The 16418-nt window shown below is 48.3% G+C and overlaps 1 protein-coding gene across 1 annotated transcript in view; it reads right to left on the minus strand.

Moving 5' to 3' along the window:
• The window catches only part of LOC108882365 (cullin-9), a gene marked incomplete at both ends in the record, with an annotated part of 16854 nt that extends 1720 nt beyond the window's left edge, over positions 1-15134 (minus strand). Inside the window, 37 exon segments of the mRNA XM_051069630.1 lie at positions 1-22; positions 1650-1903; positions 2178-2383; positions 2463-2589; positions 2705-2755; positions 2757-2851; positions 3110-3281; positions 3403-3480; positions 3482-3602; positions 3712-3869; positions 4559-4741; positions 4890-5026; positions 5746-5775; positions 6677-6862; positions 6990-7123; positions 7380-7555; positions 7650-7745; positions 7847-7952; positions 8056-8227; positions 8338-8428; positions 9083-9310; positions 9388-9493; positions 9577-9665; positions 10315-10463; positions 10722-10918; positions 10998-11188; positions 11486-11687; positions 11770-11968; positions 12070-12321; positions 12401-12587; positions 13232-13422; positions 13507-13648; positions 13895-14215; positions 14218-14358; positions 14360-14509; positions 14736-14932; positions 15053-15134. The exon segment at positions 1-22 is cut by the window's left edge and continues 96 nt beyond it. Coding sequence (XP_050925587.1) covers positions 1-22; positions 1650-1903; positions 2178-2383; positions 2463-2589; positions 2705-2755; positions 2757-2851; positions 3110-3281; positions 3403-3480; positions 3482-3602; positions 3712-3869; positions 4559-4741; positions 4890-5026; positions 5746-5775; positions 6677-6862; positions 6990-7123; positions 7380-7555; positions 7650-7745; positions 7847-7952; positions 8056-8227; positions 8338-8428; positions 9083-9310; positions 9388-9493; positions 9577-9665; positions 10315-10463; positions 10722-10918; positions 10998-11188; positions 11486-11687; positions 11770-11968; positions 12070-12321; positions 12401-12587; positions 13232-13422; positions 13507-13648; positions 13895-14215; positions 14218-14358; positions 14360-14509; positions 14736-14932; positions 15053-15134 — 5619 coding nt within the window.
• Positions 15135-16418: the final 1284 nt, after the last annotated feature.

Genomic DNA, 16418 nt, shown 5'->3' on the forward strand with positions numbered 1-16418 from the left:
ACGCCGTGGCGCCGCCACCAGACTGGAACACACAGAGGAAACCAGCAGAGTCAGGATCAACAGAAACCAGCAGAGTCAGGATCAACAGAATCAGGATCAACAGAACCAATAGCAGCTCCAGAGAACTGGTCATTTTATTTTGAAAAACTTCACTGACATGAAGATATTAACAGGAAGGTTTTTATTCTTCTGTGCTTAAAATAAATAATAACTGAAGCCCAGAGAAGAAATCCAACTAATGTTTATATGTTTGATATCACTGAATTAAAACCATCCACTGTGTATGGAAGTCTGTGGCTGCCATTATTAAAAACTAAAATTTTATTTTCCAGCATCATTAATGATTCAATTTGAAAATTCAAAACCAATTTTCATTATTAGTTAAAATATTTTTTACAGCTAAAATGAAAATAAATCAGAGCTCAACTAATGCTTAAATGTTGACGGACGGACGGATTATTGACGAGTAAGAAAAATAAAAGTGACGTCTCAGGTCGGTGCAGCAGCAGTTTTGTCCTGATCCCTCACTGGCTTCCCACCCTCCAACATGTTTGTTTTATTGGAAAATGACAAAACTCTAAATGTTTTCATGTTTGTATTCAGTTTTAATATTTACATTTAACTCTAGATAAGTACCGACAGCTGTGCACTAGTTAAGATTCAGTAAAAACACATTAATTACTACTTTATTTTTTCTAGTTGTGTAAAAAGTTCTGTCATAGAAAATGTATTAAAATCTAATTTGATGCTTTCTGAGTCTTTGAGATAAATTGAACTCAAATTTCTTGGGTAATAATGATAATTATTATTATTAATTATTATAAACAAAGGCAAAGAGCAGAGAGCAGGGTTCAAAGTTTAAATTTCTTCTTTATTTTCTCTTTGTAGAAAACTTAACATTTACATTTTGGCTGTTTTAAGGAATCACACTTCATTACTGTCAGTGCAGTTTGATTAGATTCATTAACTGGGATTTTGTTTTAATGAGATTTTCTTTTATTGTTTAAAGCAAAGCGAGTTGGAGCCTGAGCAGCAGCCACAGAGGTCAAAGGTTAAACAGACAGAATAAATACAGAGTGCAGAAACACAGACTGAGCTCAGATCTGTTTTCATCTGGGACAACAGAAGCTAAAATGTTCTGGTGAGTTTTACTTCACACCTCAGTCTGTCATTTCCAAATTATTTCAATCAAGTTTCTGGAAAGAAAAATGTTATTTAGCAAAAATTATAGAGAAAACAGAGACAGTGTTAAACTGTACACCTTCAATTAATTCACTCTGGTTACGTCATTCTTTTAATTCCTTTGGAAATCACAAGTTTCTTTCCAGGAAACGTTCAAGGAAATAATCAGGAAAATACACACAACTGGTTTAATCACACAACTGAGAGCAGAACGTAAAGACGAGGAAAGGCTGTAAAATCTCTGAACTGATGTTTACAGGGTTAAAACATGAGGAGAAACAGAGTCCTTTAAAAACATGGGAACAGATAAAATGAAGCAGCAGAACATGAGGATGATGAAGAAGATGAAGACTGCTGCTCTGACGCAGAGTTTATGAACGAATGAAGGAACAACTCTAAACGAACTTAAATAACCCCTGACAGCCAGATTTAACCACATGTGTAAGGTCAGAGGTCAGAGGTCACACCTGATGTCGGCCTGGCTGTCGGCGGCGTCCTTCCTGATCTCGGTCCGGCTGAAGGAGAACTGGGCCTGGCCTTTTTGTGGCGTGGACGGGTCCTCGGGGAGGAACTCCACGATGTGCGGGTTCTCCTCGTTGCGGCGGATGCAGCCTTTACTGATGACGTGCATGATGCAGGAGAGGACGTCGCTGGTGCTGCAGCTGAAACGACCGGCGCCCGGAGACCGAGACGCCTCCTGTTTCTGACAAGAGTCCAAAACCTGGAGGAGACCGACGAGACCAGAACAGACGTTAGAACAACATCCTGGTTCTTAGAGTCTGAACAGAGGTGAAGCTTCAGACTGGTTTATGACAGAGATAAGAGGGTTTAAGCCTGACACTGGAGGAAAGAATAAAAACTGTTCATATAATTCTGTAACTACAGTTCCCATGATGCTTTGAGGGCTGCAGAGTGAGTTAACCATGTATGAATCAGCTGTTCATTACTGAACCATGTGAGTGTGGTTGTGGCAGCCGCTCTCTGTGACCTCTGACCTTGAAGACGAGGTTGTCGATGTGCATCTCCTTCTCCTGCTTCATGATGTGGACAATCAGACAGTAGATGTAGTTCCTCTTCCTCTCCAGAGTGCCGGCTGCATCCTCGTCCACGTTCAGGTACGTCTGTCGGGGCAGAAGCTGGACCGACACCGGGACGCCGTCCAGGCTGCTGGACGCCATCTGCTGGTTCAGCCTCAGCACACCTGAGAGCAGACGGAGGGTCAGAAGAGGAGGAGGATGAAGGATTGTGTGTGTGTGTGTGTGTGTGTGTGTGTGTCTGACCCTGACTCGGCTCGTCCGGCTGACTGCAGATCAGCGGCCCTCTGTCGCTGATGAGCGGCATCAGAGCGTGCAGCAGGACAGGAGCTGACAGACCAGTCACCTGCAGCAGAGCATCCACACCAACCTCCTGCAGAGAAACACAAAGAGCCGACGGTCAGTGAAGGCATCCTGGGAACATAAAGAAGCCTGCTGTGTGTGTGTGTGTGTGTGTGTGTGTGTGTGTGTGTGTGTGTGTGTGTTACCTCGTGGTCGTTGAACTGCAGCAGGATGAACATCTGCAGTGTGGACACAGTGCAGCGTCCAGCAGCCAAACTGCAGCTCAGCGTGACCAAGCCACGTCCACTGCAGCCGCCGAGGCTTCGAGTGACTCAGACCGTACATGGACTGACCTGAGAGACGCACAACACACACAACACAACACACACTGATCATTAGGTTTGATATGAGCAGGTCCTGACTGCTGAATGTACACACTTCCAACACAAACCAGAAGACAGAAATACAACTTAAACAAGAAAGAAGACTTAAACCTGGTTTAAAGCAGAAACACTGTAGAAGTGAATTAAGTCCAAATTAGACTGGTTAGAGTTTAGCCTAAGTTGTAACAGAAGTAAGACTGAAGTGGTTCTGGGGAAACTGGTACTGACTGTGAGTGTAGAACTGGGTGAACTGGTTCAGGTAGGAGCAGAGTTCAGCTGGAAAATGTTTTGTTGGTTCGTCCAGGAAGCAGAGCGAGGAGACAGCCCAGCAACGTGGAGACAGAACCAGAACCTGGACGTCTGCTTCCTCCTCTGACTCCGCCCACTCCTCCTCCATCATCTACAGCAACAAGAAAAGGACAAACTGCACCTAAAACAACACTTTGAATCTTTTCACTGGCAGTTAAAATCATACACCTGTCTGAAATAACCATGAGAAGGTGTTGTGGGGTTTTGCGGACCTGGTCGTGTTCCTGCAGGCGGCGGTCGAGCTGCTGCAACCTGTACAGGTGAAACTCCTGCTGCAGCTCGGCCGACTCAGCTCAGGTTCTTCAGCATCTGCTGAGGGAAGCGACTCGGGAAGCAGCTGCCGATATGATCGATCACAGCGCTCTCCAACCACACATTCCCCTGAGCCAGCAGCCGGTCGCCCAGGTAGTACCTGAGGAAAGAGGAGACGTCAGTGGGGTTCATACCTTCCACTGTCATGTAACATTTGTTAGCAGTCTGTTATTCTAACTGCAGCTGTGTCGGTTTCATGGCGTTCAGACCTGTAAAAGTGCTCAAAGGTGTTGGCGAGCTCGAGGCCCGACAGGAAGAGCATCGGCTCCAGAAACTGTTGCAGTCGCTCCAGAGTCTCCACGCTGCCGGACGCCGCGCCGCTCGCCTGGATCATCTGATCGATGTACTGAGCGAAACGCTCGCTCACCTGCACACAGAGAAAACACTGTCATCACACATCAACTACAACCGAAGTTTAACCTGAGAAAAACCTGGGTTAGAAACAAGAAGCAGGGTCAGGCTGAGTTAACCGGAATTATTTGCATGTCTCTGAAGACTCAGAGCTTTAAGTCTGGCTTAAACCAGAGTTGGTCTAGAGCAACACATGAGACCGACCTAAAAAATCCTGGCAGATTTATGAGCAAGGCTACAAGGAGGGAGACCTGACTTAAGCCAGGCTTAATCTTGTCGTGGAGGCTTACTGTACATGCACGGTCCTGAGGGCTGACTGTCGGGTTAAGACAGAGTTAACCCAGACTAAGAGGCATTAAACAGGAGTCATGTTCATGGTTCTGAGGATGGAGAGCTGTGGTAAGTCTGTTTAAACCAGAGTTATGGTGTTCACACCTGATTTTAGCCTGGTTAACGATCATCCATAATTCACATACTCAAGTGCTGCTAACCTGGTTTATACATGTCTGAAGAAGGGTTTATAGTCTGGTTTAAACTTGACTTCATCTTTGGTTTAAAGGTAGGTGCGTGCACATCCTGTTATATACACAGGAAACCTACCAAAAAACCTGCTTCATTCTTAAGCCAGGCTTAAATCAGACTTAAATCAGACTTAAATCAGACTTAAATCAGACTTAGACCAGAGTTAACCCTGTCAGGACTTACATGCATAGCTTTGAGGATGGAGAGCTGCAGCAGTGCAGCAGAGAAGCCGTGTCGTAGGGCGAGGACAAAGGCGGTCTGCTGTCCAAACAGCTCCTCCATGGCGTTCTTCAGCCGCAGGTACAGAGTCCGGTAACGCTCCACGAAATCCAGCAGACTGCAGCTCGACTCCAGGAATTTCTTTACCTGAAGGGGGCGGGGTCATTTATATACCTTAATATTCTTTTCACCAAAAACATCTCAAAGGACAAAAATCTCATCTGGACCAAATCTCACGATGGTCCAGTGATATTGACCTGTAGCACCAATAGACCAACAAACATGGTCTTCTTACCTGCCGCTGTACCACCCCCTGCCAACAGAGGGCGATGCCTGCGATGCTGCTGCTGCTCTTCACTTTGGGCTTGGCTGAGGAAGATGAGGAGGAAGAAGAGGCAGCGGCGGTGTCTTTGTTTTTACCCTCTTTGCCGTCTGGAAGAAAAAATGAAAAAGGCTGATTTTCTGGATGAAGATCGTCATTGATGAATCTGACCAGAAAAATGAAACGGAAATGAAACAGCAGCCAGAAACACAAAGATAAAGCCGTGCCTCTGCTCTGTCCTTCCTTTCCATCTGAAAAGAAATCACATCAGTGTCGTGACTACAATGGGAACAGGAAGTCTGCAGTGAAAATAAGAGCAGTCCAAACTGAAAGAAAAAGATGGAGTGTAAACGCGACCTGATGATTCAGGTTTGTTTTTTTGAAGCTGAATGTTTCAGTCGGTTCAGACGAGGAGGAGAAAGTGTCGACTGACGCCCCCTGCTGGATGTTTACGTCACAAATCATCAGAGAATTTTTAATTTAAAAAAGTTTAAATTCTAAGTACGGCACCAAATGTGGATTCATCCGCCACTGAAAATAGTCCCCAACAAAATTCCTCCTGTTTGATAAAAACTGTTTTAGGCAATCAGAGACTTTTTATGAATGAAACTATATATTTGTGAGGAGTTTTTAAAGATTGAATCACAGCCAAAAACCAAACTTAAACTTCAGTGTTAGCAGATCATCTGTTGTTTGACAATTCAGAGGTCAAACAGCAGGAGGCGACGCAACAACTTCCTGTCCTCATTTGGACACATGAAATGTCACAGAGCAGCAGCGTAAACAAACAGAATGCAGCAGACCGCCTCTGAACTCAGCTCTTACTTACTCTTCAGCTCTTTGCTTCTGTTGAGACCTTCTGAAAACAAAATAAACTCTTTAAACATGGAGGAGTAAAAAACCTCAGTGTTCATCCTCAGCACGACGCAAACTTCTGTCTTTCCAGCTGATGTTGATACAAAATAATCCTCATGCTGATGCTGTTCATTTCTGCTCAGGCTTTTCCTGCTAACATGATGTACGTGACGCCTGGAGCTCTACATTGGTTTTTTAACAGATGAAACAAACAAGCTCTAACATGTTATCAGTGTGTTAGAGGAGCTGGGAGGTGGGAGTTTCCTTTTTGACACAGCTAAGCTAACTGTTTTCCCCTGCTTCCAGTCTTTCAACTGTCTGTTGACTCACAGAGAAAGACAAGAAGTTGGTCTTATTTTAGTTTTTTTACTTTAATTCCAGCAGATTATGAAAACTGAAAACTACATCTCAACAGACGAGAGCAGGAATAAACTGGAGCAATTGTTTGTTTGACACGGTGCTGTCTGGTGTTTCCTGTGTTTGTGTCGGTGTCTGTTGTGTTTGTGTCGGTGTTTGTTGTGCTTTGTGTCGGTGTTTGTTGTGTTTGTGTCGGTGTCTGTTGTGTTTGTGTCGGTGTTTGTTGTGTTTGTTGTGTTTGTTGTGTTTGTGTCGGTGTTTGTTGTGTTTGTGTCGGTGTCTGTTGTGTTTGTGTCGGTGTTTGTTGTGTTTGTTTGTGTCGGTGTTTGTTGTGTTTGTGTCGGTGTCTGTTGTGTTTGTGTCGGTGTTTGTTGTGTTTGTTGTGTTTGTGTCGGTGTTTGTTGTGTTTGTGTCGGTGTCTGTTGTGTTTGTGTCGGTGTTTGTTGTGTTTGTTGTTGTGTTTGTGTCGGTGTTTGTTGTGTTTGTGTCTGTGTGTCTGTTGTGTTTGTGTCGGTGTTTGTTGTTGTGTGTCGGTGTCTCAGACTCACTGGATTTGACGGGCGGTTTCAGCTCCTCACCGTCCGGTCGGCTCGTGTCCACATGGACCAGCAGGTGAGTGAGACGTCTCACTCTGGAGTTAAAGATGGCCGCCCGGCTCTTACAGCGGCGGGCCGACTCGGCGTTATCCAGGTACTCACTGAGCAGCCAGGACAGAGGGCTGGACACCGAGGATTCTGGGTAAACAGAGAGAGTGTGTGGGCTTGAACTGCTGTCCTCTATGAGGACTGATACAGATGATGAGATTTATTTATGGTGAAAATGTGTGTGTGTGTGTGTGTGTGTGTGTGTGTGTGTGTATACCTGACAGTGTGATGCTGTGGACGATCGGGGTGATCAGAGCCTCCCAGCAGGTTCGACCCAGAGCTTCAGCCGCCTCAGCGTCCGGCAGGAAACGATCCGCAAACATCTGCTCATGTCTGAGAGCGCTGTTCAGTCTGCGCACGCACACGCACACACACACACACACACACACACACAGAGTTTATTAGAGCATGTTTTGTGAGGTCACAGTGACCTTTGACCTCTGACCACCAAATTCTGATGAGTTCATCTTTGAGTCACGTTGCTTCTGAGACATCGACCTGCTCTGAGCTGCAAACAGCACCGACAGTAATATTCCTGCTAATGAAGCTGCAGTAGCAGCCGTAGTACTCAGAGTATTACTGCAGTATTTCCTCTTGTTTCTCGTACTTGTTGAAGAGCTGCAGCAGCTGCGTCTTGTCCTCCATCACCTCCTGACACCAGGTGTGGGCCTTGGTGCTGTAGAACAGGTAGGTCCGACAGCACAGCTGCTCCTTGAACACCGGCCAGAACGTCGGCTTCGGACCCAGAACCTCAAACCCGTGGACCCGAGTGTCGATACCACCCTGTTAGAGAGAGGAGAGGGCGGGGGTCAGGGGGGTCAGGATCCTACAGGAGGAGATCCACCAAACAGAACCAGAGCTGGACTCAGAGTCTGACCTGCTGACATCTCTTGACCCTGATCTGGATGATGGACCAGAACCTGGTCATGTTCTCCAGCAGAACCACTCGACTGGCCGACGGAGTCACGTTCACCTGCACAAGAGACAATAAGACCTCAGCTGACTGCAACACCTTTCTGTTTCTGATGTTTGACCTCTGACCTCTGAGCAGCTCAGTATCAGTGACAGACTCACTGTGTTGAGCTCCGTGTTGATGTTGGTCGGGTCGTCTCCTCCCAGAACCAGGATCCGGGCCGGCATGTAGCTCGAGTCCTCACTCGCCACCAGGATGGCGAGTTGTCTGCACAACAACACGACAGAGGCTGATCAGTCTGCTGCAGTGTTAACCAGGTGTGGTGTCGGTGTTGTGTGTCCAGGTATGAGGAGCGTGACCTGGGTTTTACCTGATGACAACTCCTTTGTGCATGTAGATGTTGATGAAGTGTGAGCCCGTGCAGCCGTTGGACTCCCAGTATGTTTTCGGGTTCTTGTCGGTCAGTTTGTTTGCTCGATGGTGATTGGACGAAACCTCCACCTTCTCCCAGCACTTATCCTCCTTCAGCTCCACACTGGACCCTGAACACAACACCAATGACGTCAGTCAGGATCTTTGAGCTACAGGCTTCACAGAAAAGTAAATGAACATGTTTCCATGTGTGTAGTTTATTTACAGTCAGCTGTCAGACCTTGGCAGAGATTCCTGAGGAACACGTCAAAGAAGGGGATGTTGATTGGCTGATGGCTGCGGCGATGCTCCTCGATCTGACCCAGCACCATCTGATGGTTTCAAACACAAAAATGTCATTAATGATCACCTGTGACCTGATTAACAGGTGATCACGATAATTACTTCTAATTACACAGTTTATTGATTTTCTCCATTTTTGATCATGAAGCATGAAGCAGGTCTCAGATATTCAAGTTTAAAGACCAAACACTCTGCAGGCGTCACAGGACGAAACAAAGATGCTGTTTCCGTGATCAGGTAAATAAGACAATGGGATTTTTTCATTGTGTTTCAAAGTTTCTGATCCTTCAGGTTTAGTTGATCAGATCATCTTCACAGATGAACACCACTGTTCTGATGTTTGAAGTAAGACGCTAATGTTAGGCTATAAACCAACTACACCACGGTCACATGACGTCAACGTCTCCACCACTAAGCTTCCAACTGGTCATTTCATTTAGCTCTGAGCTCTTCTACAAAAGCCTTTCTTCTTAGAAAGTTAGTGAGAGTTTGAAAGAGCGTGAGTAGAAACACAACGAGGCTGTAAAGGTGGACTGGTGAGTAGATGGGTTTTCATGTTAACGTCCCCGACAACCTCTGTAGTCTCATTTAGACACTCGTTAGCAACAGGAAGTGCTAACGTGCTAACTGACTTCCTGGTTGTAGGGTCAGTCCTGCAGAGCTCTGTTGGCTCAGTGGTTTACCTGGATACACCCTGCGAGGACGCTGGTGGTCATCTTCTTGTAGAGGCTGGCGTACTTCTCACAGTCCGTGATGAGGTCTCGGAGCTCAGTGACCAGGAGCAGGTTGGTGCTGTGTTTGTCCAGAGCTTTCACCAGAGCCTCTTTGGTTCCCAGACGACACATCACCACCGCGTAGTCTTTGTTCAGAGACGCCAGCCGGTACAGGAAGCGGATGAACAGCTGAACCACCTGTTGGACCAATCACAGCAGGTTAATGTGTGTCAAACAGCAGGTTTGTTTCTCTGCTTTCAGCTGTGAGTCCTGACCTCTCTGTCGTTGATGAAGGCCGTCATGGAGGACAGGCAGGGCTCGATGCTCTCGTGCCACGGCAGCACGTCCTCCTGGTAGTTCTCCAGAAACTTGTTCAGGATCCTGCAGGAAAAAAAACACAATCAGACGAGCTTCATCACCACAGCAACACGTCACACAGAGATGAGCCTGTGGTTGGTCAGTACCTGAGGATGGAGAGCTGCACAGCCCGGTCGGCTCGGTGCTGCTCCATCAGACGGACCAGGTCCTGGTAGGTGTCACGACTGTGAGTCACCTGCACAAATAAATCAGAAACACACAGAGACGGATCAATAAAAGATCAGATAATCAGGCAGCTGGAGACGTTTGTTGATTAAACCTGAGTGACGTCAGCGCTGCAGAAACAGAAGAAGCTGCTGCTTCCTGAACACAGAGACAGACATGTTGTAAAAATACACGGTGGGTCGCAGCTGTGTGACCATCTGGACTAAATATTATATTATAAATATTAAACATGGTCAGTATTTCTGATCAGCAATCCTGTTTGGGGGGGGGCACAGAGGAGAGCTGAACACGCTCTCTGTGGATCATCACATGGGACAGAAACAAGAGACGTGGTCGTCCTCCATGTTTGTTTCCTCTGACGTGGTCAGATGTGGAGCTGAGTTGTTGGAGGTGAATCTGTTAGTGTGTGGTGTGTTGGACGTCACACACTGTGACAATCTGACGTGATCTGTCCTCGAGTGTCTTTCTACATTAGTTTAGATTTTAAAATCTGTTAGTGTGAACTTTAATTTAGTGTCAACTAATGAAGTCACTAAATTATCACGATCATTAAAATACAGCAGCAAGTTTTTATGATGAGGTTAAAAAACACAGGTGTTGGATCAGCAGGTAAATGACCGGTGTGTGTGTGTGTGTGTGTGTGTGTGTGTGTGTGTTACCTGGCTGCGCTCCTCCTCCAGCTGTGAGGCGTCGTCACACAGCAGCTGCTCCAGAGTCTGGATCACCTCTTTCGTGGCCGTCAGCTCCTTCAGACTCACCACCAACATCTGCAGCTCCGTGTCTTTAAAGTCCAGCTGCTCACGACACTCTGCAGGAGACACACAAACAACAACAGCACAACAACACAGTGAACACAACAGGTTCAACAGAACTAATCTCTACCATTAAATCTGCTTTTATTATGAAGCTGAGAGATGTTTTAATCTGATGCGTTTCTTTTGTCTGCACCTCTGGGTTTCTGTGCCCTGAGCTCAGACTCTCAGGCTCATCTGCTTTACACACACTCTCACAGGTTAACACCTGAAGAAAGGACTGGTCTCAGATCAGATCAGTCTCCCTGTCTCACCTTTGCTCTCCAACTTGTGGACCATGGAGATGTGGTTGAGGGCGATGATGGCGAGCATGGTCTCGGCTCGGGACAGAGTCAGACACTTCTTGAGGACGGCGGTGACGTCGCAGGCCACCAGCTGCTCCGCCAGGCTCTTATGGTTGGAGATGAGCATGATGATGACGAGCAGGCCGTTACGCACCGACAGCATGCAGCTGCACAGACCATCAACATCGACAATCAGCACACAGGAAACAGAGAGAGACAGAAACACCTGAAGCAGTGGTCCGTTACCCTTTAGTGTTGAGCATGAGGTCGATGGCGGCGGGGATGGCTCCCAGCAGGCCTCTGGAGCCCTCGGGCGTGGCTGAGCCGATGCTGGCGAAGATCTCCAACATCATCTGAGTGCCGGACTCAGAGAGAGGAAGACTGCTGCCGACGCTGCGGAGGTCGTGTTTACTGGCTCCAGTGATCACCTTCAGAGTCTGACAGAGGAAACAGAGGGTCACACACAGGTCAGAGGTCAAACTGGTCAGAGATGATGTGTGACCTGTTAAAACCTGTGATCAAACAATTTATTATTTTCCATCTTTTTGAGTGTAAATGATTGGACAGGATCGCCATATATCAGCACCAGACTCCATAGAGAAAAACAGGGATTTAACCAGGAGCTGCTGGAATACCACTGCCTCCATCTGTTAGTGTGTCTGTGTTACTGTGTGGCTAATCTTAAAGCCTCAGTACATATTCACAGTAAATCTCGGGGGGGGGGGGTTTCTCACCGCGAGCGCCAGCTGCTGAACGTGTGTGACGGAGGAGAACTCCTGCATGCAGGACAGGATGGCTTTAACTCCGCCCTCTGTGGCGAAGGAGACCCTCCACTCGTACTTCAGCATGAGGAGGTGGGTGAGTCTCAGCGTGCTGACCACCAGGTCTTTGGAGGACGAACCCAGCAGCTCCACCAGCAGCTTCAGCACCTTGTCCCTGTCGGAGAAGAAGAAAGAGGTTCAGAGATTATCTGCTGTCCTGGTCCGGCTCCGTGTATTTCCTGGAACACTCTCCTTACCGTATGGTCTGGGCAGAGTCGCTCCTCATGGAGTTTTTCTCCTGGGACCCCTTCTCCTCCAGCAGCCTGGTGATGAAGAGGACAGCGGCCAGCTGCTGGGCCTGGTCTGAGCCCGACCCCCCCTTCCTCAGGATGTCCACCACCTCCCCCAGCTTCTCCAGCGCCGTCTTCTTCCCCTGGACTCGCGGGTTGTTAAACACTGCAGCGAGGTCAGGACACAGGAGGTCACACACAGGTCACATTCACAGTTTTATCCCCCCCCCTCCTCCCCTCTCTGGACACCTGTCCCCCCACACACACCTTTCATCTTATCCTCCAGGTCATCGGGGTATTTGCTGTCGTCCTCTGTCGGCAGCTCGCTCTCCGTCTCTGAGCTGCCGAGGCCTGAATCTGCAGGAATCTCCTTCTTTGCTTTCTTAGAGACGGAGCCCATCGCTGAGGAAGAGGAGGCCGAGGCTGCCGATGAAGACGAGCAGCTCTGTGCTCCTCCTCCACCTCCTCCTCCTCCTCCACCTGCTCCTCCCAAACCTGACGAGCCCAGAGAGCTTTCAGCTGAAAACACAGCACAGTCAGACTCACTGAGGCTGTTGGATATGAACAGAGAGACGTTGTGTTTGGAGGCGTTTCTCACCCAGCAGCTCTTCGTCCTCCAGACATCCTCCTCCTCTCCTCAGGTAGTGTTTGGAGAAAGCGTGGGAGCAGAGCAGGTCGCTCAGGCACGATGATGGCAGCTTCTGCTTCAGGTAGTGAAGCAGCTTCTTGGCCACGTCTCCGGGGACGGAGAGGCTGATCAGAGACGAGTCGTCCAGCTCGCCGTCCTGCAGGGAGATTCAGAAAAAAGTTTCCGTCTGTTAGTGTTTCTGACATCAGGGCAGGGGATTAAAGAAACCTGCTTTATCCGCTGTGTGAACAGAAAGCAGAGTTAATAAGCAGCAGGCCTTTACAGATTAAGACTGGGTGAAACTAACAGACTTATTTCCTCTGTTGAACTGCAGGTGAACACCTCAGATTTTCTCCTGTTTCCTATGTGAGTGAAAATTCATGTGCAGTAATAATAGAGCTGCACCTCACTCTGTAAACATTCACCTGTCTGAATATACACCTGAAACAGGCTCAACCAGTAACACGTCAGCACAACACATGCTGACAGTGTCAGCAGCCCAGCAGTCCTAGCTAGCCTGCTACCAATGTTAGCTAAATATGCTATCAGAAAGCTCATTTGTTTTGATGCTAACTTCCTGTCTGTCCAAACTCTGCTGGTTTTTTAAATATTTGAGGAAAACCACATCAGAGATCTGGAGGTTTCCACGGCAATGAACAGACGTTCAGGCACAGAGCTGCGTGGGAAGGAGGAGTAACTCTAATGTCACAGATTCAGGCTGAGGTTTGTTATCCAGAAAAAACACTGGAAACACTTCAGAGCCTGAGTTTCCCAGCATGCCTCCTGGTCTGTGTGTGTTACCTGGTCGTCGAGGCTCTGCAGCAGGACGCCGTTGACCTCCTGCTGCTGTTTGGGCTCCAGCTTCTTGATGAAGAAGAGGATCTCCCACCACTCGGCTCTGCTCAGAGCCGTGGGCTCCATCTGCAGACCCTCAGACAGGTAGGGCAGAGAGTAGAGGCCGCCGGGAGGCTTCGAGAAGAACGTCTGGCTCACTGAGGGACAAGAGGAAGACATTGTGTCAGACAGGTGTGCAGACAGGTGGACGGTCAGGTAAACTGTCAGGGGTTGAGTGTTACCTGCGGTGAGTTTGAGCGTCTCTGTGAGAGACGAGGCTTTCTCCTGCGTCTCCTTCTCGGCCTGACTGCTGCTGCCGCTGCCCAGGATCTCCACCATGTGCCAGTGGACCCAGTAAGTCCTGGACAGGGAGTTCCAGTACACCTGAACGCCACACAGACACAGAGCACGTTAAAGGACAGGTGGGGGTCGGAGACAAGTTAGTATTTTTAAATATTCCTCCAACCAGCAGGAGGAGCTGCAGCCTCCATCAGCTCCATCAACAGAAAATTAATAAGCAACTATTCTGATAAACAATTCATCCATTTTTCCATTTTTCTGACAAAACCACTAAATATTTTCTTTGGTTTTGCTGCTTTTCTGCGACAGGTGGTGTAGGCGTTTCCTCACCTGAACAGGTGGCGAGCCGTCGTTGCTGTAGCGAAACTCTCCCTCGTCCCCGGCGCTCACCTCCTCGTAGTCCTCCAGCATGCGGACCATCATGCCGCTCTTCAGGTTGTCCTGGACATACTCCACATAGGCCGAGCGGCTGGCGAAGTCAGAGCGCGTCTTGAATCCATTTCCTGTCTTCTTCTTTGGTGGCGTGGCAACAGGCGCTGCGACAGAGGAGCTGGCGGTGATAGTGACGGGGGAGGCGCAGAACCGAGGCTGGAAGATGGACCTGAGGACGGGGCGGGACCCCTCGTCCGCCTGCTCCTCCCCACAGACCCCGCCTCCTCCGGGGCGGTGGGTGGAGCCATCGGGGGCTGGCGGTTCCGGTCCCAGCCCATCACCCGGACGAGCTCCGAGATCAGGTTGGCCATGGCCATGGTGAAGTCGAACTCCCGCTGCACCCGCAGGTGCTCCGTCTGGTGGGCCGGTGCTGGAGGAGGAGGTGGAGGCGGGGGAGGGGCTGGCGTCCTGTCTGTCAGAGCTTGACTCCGCCCCGCCCGTGTTGAGTTTGTCCATCAGAGACGTGACGCACAGGTAACGCTTCACCAGAGAGAACAGCAGCTTCCCAGGAATCTGAACACAGAGAACATTAAACAGCTTCATACTGCGCTCTGATTGGCTCCAGACTAATGGTGACGTCACAGCAGGTATGTCCAGGTGTTCAACGGTGAAAGGTGAGATTTAAGGTGAGCTCAGCCTCAGCGTGGTACACCTGTCTTTACCTGGAGGACGTCAGGTCCTCGTCTGACATCGGGCTGTTCATATACAGGTGTTGTCAGAGCAGAGGTGAGGTGTTTACCTGCGGCAGGTGAATGCCTTCAAAGGAGATGCCGTGCTCCTCCGATGACGTGGTCTCAGCGAACAGCTCCAGCAGAGTGTAGCGGTTATCAAAGTCCATGTGCTGCTCGATGCCGTCCTGCTGACTGAGAGACAGCAGCACGTAGGCTCGACTTCCTGCAGAGGACACAGACAACACACCGTCAACACCTGACTCACCTGGACGAGCTCACCTGTCTGTTACAGTGACTGAGCTCGATATGATTCAGGAAACATTTCAAACAGCAAACTGCTCAGAGTTTTTATAAAGTGTTTCATTATGGATCAGTCCTCCAGGACCAGAGGGGTCTACGTCAGGACTCAGTGTGGGGAACTCGTCTCCGTCAGGCGGAGGACTCGGGGATGTGGGCGGAGGTTTGATCTGCAGCAGCAGAATTAAAAAGTGAAGCAACGGAGAAACAGTCGACTCATGCTGCTTCGCTGCTCTCAGGGTGAGAAGCTTTAAAACCACAGGAGTCATGTGACTGACAGAGACCTGTGAAAAGCAGCGAGGTCTCACTGTTTCTACAGAGGCTAATGAGCTTTAGCTTTAAAACTCATCCCTGTCGCCATGGTTACACTTGGCGTCCACACTACTGCAGTTTTCAGAGACCTTAGGACACAATCATACAGACGCCCACATTCACTTCCTGTTTCATCTTTCACAACGTATCCTTCTCTGATTGGTCACACTCTGACCAATCACTGTGTTTGTGTTTGTTACGTCTGATACCAAAATATCGTGTGCAGCTTTAAAGCCGCTGCAGTAAAAACAGACGTCATCATCGTCCCTCTTCAGTAAACGTACAGTCGTGTCTCGTGGGGTCAGTTTTCCCTCTCTCTGGTCCCAGGCAGTGACCGAGTGAACTCAACTTCCTCTCTGAGACATTTTGATCATTGAAACAAGAAGGAAGAAGAACAGCACTCAGTGTTTCTCTGACTTTTACGTATGTGTGTCACCTCACTGTTCTCACAGGCCGTCATTTATTCACATTCATATCTACTGAGTAAAAGTTCTGCAGCTGCGACAGGACTGAACTTTATCTGTTTGTTTGAGTCTAATTTCTCCTGCAGCTTCAAGTAAAATAAAGTTTAATGAATAAATGAAACTGACTGAAGCTCAGTTTCAGCTGATGATGACTGAGTCGCCTCTTCATCTCCTGGCTGCTAAGAAAGGGTGGTGATGATGTCATTTCCTGGTTGACATGGGACAGTCTGAATCTGACTTCCTGTTTGGTCCAGTTTGTTTCAGAGACTCCCACAGTAAAGTGGACCCATGTGAACCTCCAGAGTCTGAGACAGAGTCTGAGTCTCTGTGATGCTGCTGCCTTGATCTGTTTCCTGCAGCAGAATCTTTGGATGTTGAGATGAGAGTGAAGTATTTTAGGATCATTTCAGGCCTTCAGAGCTCAGCTGTCTTCACAGTCAGGACTCAAACACAGAGCAGATATGTTATCATCACTGTGAGACTTTCAGTTCAAGCTGGATTGATTTTCATTATGTAAAGGTTGAGTTGAAATGATTCATGACCTGGTTCCTCTGCAGACACATGAAGCAGCTTAAACTGTAAAGGTTCATTCAGTAAAACAGCTTTTACTGTCCTGAACTCGTCACACACCTCAGTAGCTGTGGGTTAGTGTTAGGTGACTACATGTGTTTGTTAGTT

Source organism: Lates calcarifer, unplaced genomic scaffold (assembly GCF_001640805.2).
Source record: "Lates calcarifer isolate ASB-BC8 unplaced genomic scaffold, TLL_Latcal_v3 scaffold_6_15, whole genome shotgun sequence".
Classification (NCBI taxonomy): Eukaryota; Metazoa; Chordata; class Actinopteri; family Centropomidae; genus Lates; species Lates calcarifer.